Source organism: Aedes aegypti, chromosome 2 (assembly GCF_002204515.2).
Source record: "Aedes aegypti strain LVP_AGWG chromosome 2, AaegL5.0 Primary Assembly, whole genome shotgun sequence".
In the NCBI taxonomy this organism is placed as follows: domain Eukaryota; kingdom Metazoa; phylum Arthropoda; class Insecta; order Diptera; family Culicidae; genus Aedes; species Aedes aegypti.
The window spans coordinates 26,021,216-26,032,121 of record NC_035108.1 but is presented as its reverse complement, the minus strand read 5'-3'; the positions used below and the strand labels follow the sequence as shown (position 1 = coordinate 26,032,121).

The window sequence follows — 10,906 nt, the reverse complement described above, 5'->3', positions numbered from 1 at the left end:
TTTAATCATGTAATCGAGTCTAGTTCAGACCAGTGAAGACGATGGCAAACGATTTAAATCCCGCAATTCCGCATCATCATCGGCCGACAATAGCATTAACAAAAAAAGCGTCATGGTCACGGCGGTACTCGCGGTATGCGGCTCGACCAAAACGCTCGTTATCACTACAAATTAGCACCTCTCCTTCCTCGGCCGAACCTGTTAGAAAGGAGTCCATCCAATGTATAAAACCATATACCCAGCGAAAGCTCCCAATCAGTGCCGTGTTTAGTGCATAATCCGAAAGTGGTGCTTTGCTTTAGTGTTTCGGTGTGACAAGGAAGTGAGCCAGTTACAGTCAGGGGTAGTAGTGAAAAATGATTCCCGTTTGGAAAAGGATCGCACTGGTGCTAGTGCTGAGTGCGTTGACGGTGATCGCCGAAGAAGTGCAGGATGAGAATGTGGCGAAAAGTGATCAGACTTCGACGACGGATGTGGAAGAGGGTCGTGGCCGCAGACGTTTCTACAAATTTCTGATCAAAGCATGTGAGACTTTTTAGAATCCTAAGAAGAAAATCGATGAGTGAAATTTCCATCCGGTCTTTTTGATCCGTTTCAGTGGCTCCAATGCTGTCGAATGTGCTGTCCACAGTGGTGCTGGTGAAAACCAAGATTGTTCTGGTGGGTCTTTTTTTAGCTGGAATTTACTTCTTTGGGCACAAAATCTGGCCCGGTGGCTTCTGTGGGCATTCAATCGTATCTGACGGGCCGTCGTTCTTCGGTGAAGGGATTACCGATTATCATGGCACTGGACCAGACATAATCTCCAGCTATCCCGGACCGGAACCGATTAGCTTCTCGCCATACTCCTCGTATCCGGGAAGTAGCATTTCCAGCTCGTATCTCCCTCCAAGCATCTCCAGTTCATCGTCATCTTCCTCGGGTCCATCCAATGCGTATCTTCCGCCAAACCGTCGCGGAAAGCGTGAGGCCGCCGTACCGGATGATGAAGAACTGCTGGAAAATGAGTGAGTTTTCCGATCCGAGTGTTATGTGATAGAAGTATTGTTAGTAAATGCAATCTTTTTACCGTCCCTACAACAGGATGTACTGGACCGATCAGCTCACCGATATGGCGTTCCGTTTTCTCGGAGTGATTTCGAGAACGTGCCGGAAGCGATTCGTCTGCGAGTTTGATTTCCACGCTCGCAGCAATCCGTTCATACTGTTTGCCACCCGGGCAATGGGGTAAGTGACTGCAATGCGCTAGCAAGATGCGAACCTTTCGAATATTTTTCACGTCTCTATACTGTCCGGTGAAGAATTAGAAAATGTCTCTCGCCAGTTTAATTAATCTCCGAGTCTATGTGAGGAACCTACTTTGCAAGTGGTGCATCCGATGCGTCCGCTCTACTTCAGAAATTGAGTAAGGTACCCCGGGACTAGTGGAATATAAAAATATGGCAGATCATACAAATTGTTCAATATATTTACCAAATATACATACACAGCAAAAAAAATCTGAAATTTACATGGCACGTAAACTTTAATGATTGTAAAGTAAAATGAATAACAACTGAATATTCAGCGATAAATAATGTAAACTGCCTCATTGCTTTTAGGAATGCTTGCAATCTTGAGTGAAACTGAAACATTTCACAATCTTGCATTCAATATTCGCCAATATTGCATGTTTTCTTGCATCTTGAAGGCGAAATTGCAAACGAGAATGTTCGGTTTACATGATTCTACGCAGAACATTCTGTCAAAAATAATCAGAGTGTCGACTCGTTTACTGAAATGAAATTCCCTGATATTTCCAGGTTTTTTCCAGGTCTTAAGAAATAAGTCCAGGCTCAAGAAAAACTCCTCAATACTAATGATTATCGAATTATTAATTTTGAATGAATTTGAATTCATTTCTAACAGTAGGTCTTAAATGGCTTCAAAACACTTGAACAAAAAACAAAGATTTCTTTACAGGCATTTCAATCTCATCTGATTAGCAAGATTATCTTCGGATAAAGGAAAGATATTATCTGCAATCTAAGAGCGCTCTGAAATGATATCATCTCTCGATCTTGAGCATCAAGAGATAATCTTGACAGCTGTTTGGTGGATAGGCTCAACTTATCTTTTTTACTAATTATTCCTATTATGTTTTATTTTTTATATTACCTTTCTTTATAGAATTGACAGCGAGTGATTGAAGAGCATCTCGGAAATCGAGAGTGACAAAAAAATGAAATACTGAATAATTGTGATCTGCCTTAGAACTTAAAAGCAATGAAATCTGCAATTTCTATGGTTCATAGGTTCATAGTTTGGGCAACACAAGTTCTTTCCACTACCGCAATGTCATATTATGTATTGTATTATTTTTCTAGTAAAATAACAGTATACGTATACAGTGTATTTTCAAGAATAAAACTCATTATAATTTGGCATACAGTGACGCGTCATTTACGTCATTTGAGCTAAATGGCTAATTATCATAATTTTCGTTACATTGAAATTTGGAATGAACGCATAATTATTGTTGCCGCAAGGAATCATTTTCGAAATAATTGATGGAAATCCCATTTACCACGGTTATTCAATGGATTTTTTTAACAAGGGGGAAATCTGCAATCAGACACCTGAGAAAGTAACTCAGGGAGTGTGGGGATGCCGCACCACCAATGACCCACTAAAACCAGCCCATGTGCCTAGGTGAGCGATTCTCGCTGATTTGCTCAAGTGGTGTACAGAATACACATAATGTCCTTGACCTCAGACTCTTTCTTCCCGGAACAACTTATACCGTAAAGCTGAGGAAGGGCCCTAACCGACATGGAGATAGCTATAGGTACATTATTAATCGATAAAAACTCACAAGTCTCTTATCACAAACTAAAACTATTTTTAGTGATTCAAACAATTGTATCACTTTCCATAATTTTCATTTTATTTTTGTTTCCGACATCCCAGCACAGATGAAAGAGAAATGCAGCAAACCCTAAAAAGATTAATAAAAATAAGCACGAGATCGAATTTTGAAAAGTATAGTTCACAAACCCTTATTGTGATTGATGAGTTTGGAACTCATCAGTTTAGTTGAACATTTGCCAGTTTGTCATTCACTACCAATTAATTGTCAAATGTGTGGATTTTCATCAAGTAAATCAAATGCGTGAATTGCTGAGTTCAAGATGACTCATCTGAGCATAAGATATTGACAAAAAATCGATCATAGAGCTCTAAGATAATCTCTCACAATTTGATCCATATCATGCTCAGAAGATCGAAAGATGGGATGAAATGCAATGCCTGTTTCTTTAGTGATTATTTCCCAAGGAATCCCCCCCTACAATTTCATTTTAAAAAACTTAAAAAAAAGGATTTTTCGAACAACAGAAAGGACCTCAGAGATTTCATTAGGAATTCATACAAAGATTCTACAGCAAAGTCTTAAGTCCTCCAGACTTTTATGCAACGATTCTTCCATCGCATCCTTTTGGGCACTCTCAAAAATACCCGTTTTGAACATCTAAAAAAAAACAGTAACTTCTTCAGAAAGCACTTCTGAGTCTTTCTTAGAATCCAACATTGTTTTTCTGGATGTCTTTAACATTTCAACTTGACATTGCTCAATGGATACTTTCTGGATGTACCCTAGAGTATCCTTTTAAGATTTCTTAAGAAATTACTCCAGTAATTCTTTGAGATATTTCCCAAGTAAGTCTTCGAATATTTTTTTCAGGCAATTTTAAAAGAATATCTCTAAAGAGATTTCATAAAGAAAAAAATCAGAAATTATTAAATAAATCATTGATGAAAACATGGACGAGTAATATTTTAGAACAAAACCTAAAGTAAACTCTGTTGAAGCTTGTGTAAGGTTTAAAGTACATAACTCTTGAATCAAGAGTCTTGATGAATAAACTTTATGAGATTCCAGGGGTATTTTATTCGAGAAATTCATTGGAAAACGTTTGGATGAAATGCTGAAGAAACTCCTAGAAACAAATCTATAGGATCATTATGAAGAATCGACGATCGAGTTTATTGGGAAATCCTTCCTTCGTAATAGATTTCCTCGAACTGTTGGAACGATTCCTGGAAGTAACCATGGATGAATTCTAAAGGAATTAACATGAAAAAGCGTAGAAATCATTGTGAGGTTCCTTGGTAAAATATCTAATATCTTTGTTTAAAGCATAATACATGGCCGTTTTTAAAAATATTTTCTAGTTTTTGAGATATTGGGTGTTGAAATGATTGTTTAACTTACATGCAAGAACCAGCTTATATGAAGATTTATTTGCTTAGTTTACTACATAATTCAAATTTAATGTGTTGAAGAATACTTTTTTACAAATTTCATAATACTTTCAAAGCTCAAAGATTATTTGTTGATGTATTAGAAAAGTATAGTATCTTGCCATATAATAGGAACGAACAATTTTGTGTGACGTTGGCGACATGTTGAAAAAATCGATTTATTCAACATTTATTCGTGCATGCAAACCAAATTGAATCCTACATAATCCTATTCTGATGATTATTGGTGGGTTAAATCACTATATACCAATTATAGTTTAGCTTTCCACAATAAAAAAAAACAGCATTTTATACTACTTTGAGGACCCGTAGCTCAAAATTGTAATGTGCTGGAACATTTTCGAAATCAGCTTCAAATTCACCAACCCCAAATTTACTAGGCACATGATTTTATCTTTGAGACAAGCAAAAATGTTGTCTTTGTTAAGCTACGTAATATTACTGATACCTTTAAAATTTTAATCAAGCAGATTCATAACCTGCAACAGACATTTTTTTTCCAGAACTACGAATAATCGATGATTTTAGTACTTTATAATAAATATATGGTGAATTATTTGAAAGCATCTCACGAAAAACATTCAAGTTTATTAATGAACTGAATCGTTCAAGTAGCATTTTTAGGCAGCGCAGCCGAAATTTTTTATATTAAATAAAGTGAGTAAAAATAGTTTCGAAATAGTTAATTGTGAATATATTCAACCATGAATTACTGTTTCAAAATTAATTCCCTGAGAATTCTAGGTTTTCCAGGTTTTTCGAGGTAGTAGACACCCTGATAATGCACTTGGATGGATTGATTGGTCATTCCATGTTCATTATTTATGATGGACTATTCAGCGTAAATTCATGTAAACCGAGTAGTTTCGCTTGCAACATTCGTTGAGAGAAGACGTGTAGCGCACAATTTTTAGGATATTGCTAGCAATGTTGGATATAATAGCTGTGTTTCTAGGATTTATCATTCAATAATACATTACAAATAGCTTTACATGATTGAAGCTAGCATTACGTGAAGTGTGAATCTAAGATTTTTTTGGTGTGTAAATTTGGACTATATTTCCACAAAAGGGTCTGTCCATTAGCTTCTAAGAATATTTTCGGAATTATGCGTTAGATATAGCGCATAACTGGTTCCTTGGGAAATTCTTGATTTGTGAAAGTCATGTTGAATCCAAGGAAAGTTGTTTATAACAGAAAATATATCTCCAAATAAATTTATCGTTCTCCTATGAAGCTGATTAAAACTTTTGACATATTTAGATCCAAAAATTGCATCTCCCAACTATTCTATTAAAGATTTGGCCAAGAATCTCGCAAAGAACTTAACACAAATCTAACCAAGAATACCTAATGGATATCGCTATTTATTTATCCATCAAAGAGCTTGCCTTGAATTCATGTAAAATCCCATAAGAAATTTATTGGGTATGATTGGAATAATTCGCTGTAAATATGCAGAAATCCATACAAAATATTGTCATGTGTCTCATAAGAACTTTGTCATAGATCTAGGACTAGTCCAACTAGTAATCTAGATAAGGGTTCACCAAGAATCAGTATTATCATTAACCCAAGAAATCCGCCAAACGAAACTCTTAATGAATCTGTCCGGGATATCAGTAAGTCTCCCAAGAAATATGCCCAACATTTTTTACTCGGTTTTTTGCCAAACTCTACGAATCTGTTAAGAATTTCAAGCGAAATTAGCCAATGATCTTTTCTAGAACCTACTAACAGGGTGTCCATTCAAAATAATTTTTTCAAGTCCTGGATTTTTCCCGAATGCTCAATAAAAAAAAGGATGACAAAATGATCCTGCAAATTGATACTTTCATTATTGTTTTTTTTTTTCGTACAATAAGGATAAATTTGTAGGACTTCATCATCATTTGTAGAACTTACGTATTCTCGGCAGTCTAAGCTGATGCCACGCTTCTTTTGTAATTTTCTCGGACATCATTTACATTTATGCACTGCTCAATCCTCTATAGATTCACATCGACAGACTTGTTAAAATCTTTTTGGAAACATTTTTACAACGCTTCGAACATTTCTTGTCTTTGTGACTATTGTCGGCAGCCTCATTCTCTTCGGCAGATTTCCCATAAGAGCTGCAGGCGAATATGTTCGGCAGTTCCAAATCAGTCACATTTATAGGCGTGTTAGTTTGAATTTATGACATCTCTGGCAAAATTGAGTGTTCTGTTTCGGAAATTTCCTCATCGGGAAGCTGAACGAACAAAGAATCATCTGAATGTTTTCATTGGTGTGTTTTGATAGAAAAATTTGGCGTTTGAAATTAAGTTCCCGATAATAGTCGAACAGTGTCGAAGCCGTAAGTCTCCCTATCTTAGTTATGAATTACCTTGATCAAAATTTATAAAATGGGGTGCAGACCTACTTGAGCACTTCCATGATTCACTTTGGCATGGGGGTTTTTTCTCGGCCGAATTGTCTGAAACTTGGCAATAAGAAGCACTTTAATACGGCGCATATTGTGGCCAAATATGAGCTCAGTAGCTTACAAAAAAAACCCACTGCCGAAGTGAATCAAAAGTGCCAAGAATAGGAACCGGCTTCCTAATATGAGATCAAAACGGTTTGAATTTCAAGAGTTTAGGACTTTAAATTTTTATTGTTTTTATTGAAATATTCTTCCGTCCTCTAGAATTGATGGGAAGTGCAGATATTTAAGAATTATATAAACAAATTTCTGCTCTGTGTATCTAAACTTCCACAAAAAGACAAAGTTTATTAGCCAACCCAATACCTTCTAAGAATGTCTTCGAAATTAGGTATGCGTTAGACATTGCCTATGTCTGGTTCATGGAAAAATTCTGGATCTATTGAAACTCATGTTGGATCCAAGAAGAAATCTTTTTAACAGAAACGATAACTCCAAATGCATTTTATTGTTCTCCTTTGAAACTGGCTATTTTTTTTACATAAATCCAAGTTCGTATTTTCCAAGCAATTTACTCGAGTCTAGTAGTCGAAAACGCGTATCTTTCAAAGGATACAAAGTCTAGTGGAATTAAATGGTATAGTACTAAATTCGGTTTTTTCATCTACTTTTGATTACTGTCGGAATTGTTGAAGTTCCCCGAAATTGCTGTTATGTTTGTCAGAAATACGTTCATTGGGCGGAACTGCTTCTCACAGCTACTTAAAATGACGAAAATGGCATGTGAAGTTTGATCGAAGAAGAAAAGCATTGATTAACGTCAGAAGGTAGAAGACTATCCTTTCTAACTCCTTCAATTTAAAATAAGGGAGAATTCACTGTACTATTATTGTCTCACTATCGTATAATCACATTTCCCCGTCTTTTCACCCCCCAGACGCGACATATTCCACAACTACCGGGACGACAGCGACGAGAAGGCCAAGTCCTACCAGGACTGCGGCCGCATCTACGCCCAATGTGGCGTTCCGAAGAGAAGTCCCAACGCACATCGCCGACGACGGCCGACCACTACCACGACCACTACGGAGCTCCCAGCGGAGGAAGACGAGCTGACCAACGACATCGGAAGTGGTGCCGAGACACCGGAGGAAGACAACAGCACCGAGCGCAGCTTCGATACGAGCCAGAAGAACGACTGGAAACCGGTGAGGGCGAACCCGCTGCAGAGGCTGTTCATTCCACTGCTTTCTTCGGCGAGGCAGATGAATTAGATCGTTTGAATAAGTGCGTTGTTCCGTGTGCGGTGCGACAATGAGTGCGCCAGAGCGTGTACATAATGAATGGATGTCTATTTAAATTATTTATTTTAATAAGGTAAAGTCTATTTATTGAAAACTCGTTGCGTGTTGTTCCTCACTAGTGTTAAGGTAGGTCGATTCGACTTGAATAAAATGATTGTATGATTATTGCCTTAGTTTATTTGTGATCCGATCTGGATAGCTCAGGATGGATGCACGGTTAGGTGCTTTAGCTTTACTAGTGTGGTGGATTTTCTGGTCGCAACGTGTCGTTCGAGTAGAGTGCAAAACGCATAGTTTTGCACATTTAGATGTGCTGAATCCAAACTTTGATTTTGCGTTTAAAATTTGTAAGTATGATATCGAACTTTTATTACGCATCTCTTCAAGACGTTTAAGTAATTTGAATAGGAATTCAAATTTGTGCATGAATCATAAAACTGTAAAGTTTTTCCATACTTCTTAGTTGACTGGTTGAAGTTTGGTCCATTCGCTAGTAGAAAATGTTTTAAAGCTTCAAAAGTGAGATCCCATAATCTCCATAAAAGTGAGGAGTTTCCCATAATTTGCAATAATTATATTATACAAGCCAAAAATACAACGTGATTGTGAACAATTCTCTCTAATATTGATTAGCTGAGCATGGTCATTATAGACCGCACTCCGTAATTGATCAGAGCTTGCGATTTTGTACAGAGAATCAAGTGAGATTTAAACAACCCATTATGAATACACTGCTTTCGGAAACTCATTGCATTATTTGCTCGATCACGGCGCCGACCACGTTCTTACGCTCAGCGGAGAAAGGCAGGACTGTTAGTTTGACTTTCGATTAAACTTCAAGGCCCAATTGTATAATTATTTTAAGAAAATATGTTAATATTTGAAAAGTAGTCTTTTACGGTTAATACTTTTTGACTACTGCTAACTTGATGGTTTGTTTGATTCCGAACAATGCAAATTTTTTATCGAAAGTTCGATAAAAATTTCTGAGTTTGTAGAGACCGAGTATACCTGTCCATCTTCATGATCGTCTTGGGGGGAATGTAAGTATTGTGTTAGTGAGATAAATACCTACAAATAATCTGAAATTGATCTTGTCTATTTGTAAGTCACAGACGAAATAGACATATTTGTCACAAGATAAGCGAACTATTAGGATTAAACAGAATTGTCTTTTTCTTGTGGTGATTTATTAAAATACATTGAGATTCCGTTTTTGGCATGCTCCGTTTTTAGCATGTTCCATTTCTGGCCATTTTTGCCAATATTTAATCAACCCTTTCAAACACCAGAATAAAAACAAATTCGAGTCTTTCGTTAAAAATTGTACATTGAACAGAAATCGTGAAAATTTTATAACCCTACTCACATCATGGAATAGATCCCTCGAAAATTGCTTTATTTTGTATTGCATATAAACTTTCTTGGAAAAAACATATCGTCAAAAAGATATGCATTTATCAACACCTATTTTATTACGAAGAAAATCCAATAAATATCAAAATATAATTAGTGATCTAGTGAGAACATTGGTTGGTACGATACGAATAGTAAATTGTTGGTTTTATTTAAATATAGGTGGTCAATTATTTATTGAAATTCACAGGAAAAACGGGAATCCGGGAAACAGAAAATCATTTCTCGGGAAATGTTCTCGGGATTGGAAACTCTAATAAAAGCGTATCTGCAGAGATCGATTTCTCTTCTTCGAATTTCTCTTTTGAAAATTACTAGACCGGGCGACTGTTTTTGACTGCTATTTTTAGTTTAGTAGAAAATAGTCATCGCTCTTCACCATGAAGCATCGTAAAATGTTCCGAAAATCAGCTTCATATGTTATGGAATATTATTTTTGGATGCATTTCAGTAGGAACCTTTGGAAAGTGAAGCGATTGCTTAAAAAATATACGGCGATATACCTGGCTCAATCGTTACAAAAGTTCAGCGAAGCAAACAAAATCACCGGATCTTTTAAAAATCGTACCTTGTCTGCTAAGTCCGGCCACTCGCTATGATAATGATTTGAGTACAAAACCGAACAACAGTCACAGATGTCCGTCAGCTTTTCATAGATCTCGGCGAAATTCGAATAAAGCGGGATGTTCGCTCGAATTCTTTATGCGATTTTAAACACCGTCCATCGTTGCTATAACGATTATGTGAACGTTTTGGGAAAGCTGTTATTGTCTATGATCTTCTATAGCTGCACATGGTCGATATTGTCGTACCTAATTTTTCTTTTTGACATTATGGCATCACTGAGACAAAACCAAAATGTACTAAGAGCACTTCCACAGTTATTACCTGAGAGTTTTCTTAGCCAAAGTTGCCATCGTGTGGAGGGCAAGAGATACTCGATGCCCAGGGATGTCAAGAAAATGTCAATTTCCGAAAAGATCCTGGACCGAGCGGGAATCGTACTCCGACACCTTAAGCATGACTTACATTTGAACCGCGAACGTTGCAACTAGACCGGGCTTCATATATTGTCGTACCCTGCTTTTAAATTGATGGACATGGCGGATATATAGGTTTCCCTAGTCTTGTATTGAGGTTTCCAATTAAAGAAGTTAAAGAACGTTGCCAGGGCATAAAATATTAAAGTGACACCTGGTCGGACCTGGTGTAGTGGCTAGAACACACGCCTCTCACGCCGAATCTCATTCCCATTTCCATCGGAAGAGAGGTAAAGCCGTTGGTCCCGAGATGAACTAGCCCAGGGCTAAAAATCTCGTTAATAAAGATAAAAAAAACAATTAAACACGATGGGAAATAGAAGAGAAAAGGTGTCCAAGTCAAATCTCAAATCTGTATAAGCAACAGGCACTTGAAATGATGGAGCTGTCGCAAACTACCAATGATAATATCTGTGGTGAATAATAAACTAAACTAG

The 10,906-nt window shown here is 36.9% G+C and overlaps 1 protein-coding gene across 1 annotated transcript; it reads left to right on the top strand.

Moving 5' to 3' along the window:
* Window positions 1-243: 243 nt before the first annotated feature.
* On the top strand, window positions 244-8,178 carry LOC110675398. Its single transcript, XM_021840324.1, has 4 exons — window positions 244-525; window positions 599-1,007; window positions 1,084-1,227; window positions 7,647-8,178. The coding sequence occupies exons 1-4, from the start codon at window positions 357-359 to the stop codon at window positions 7,981-7,983; spliced, it is 1,059 nt and encodes a 352-aa protein (XP_021696016.1). The 5' UTR covers window positions 244-356; the 3' UTR covers window positions 7,984-8,178.
* Window positions 8,179-10,906: the final 2,728 nt, after the last annotated feature.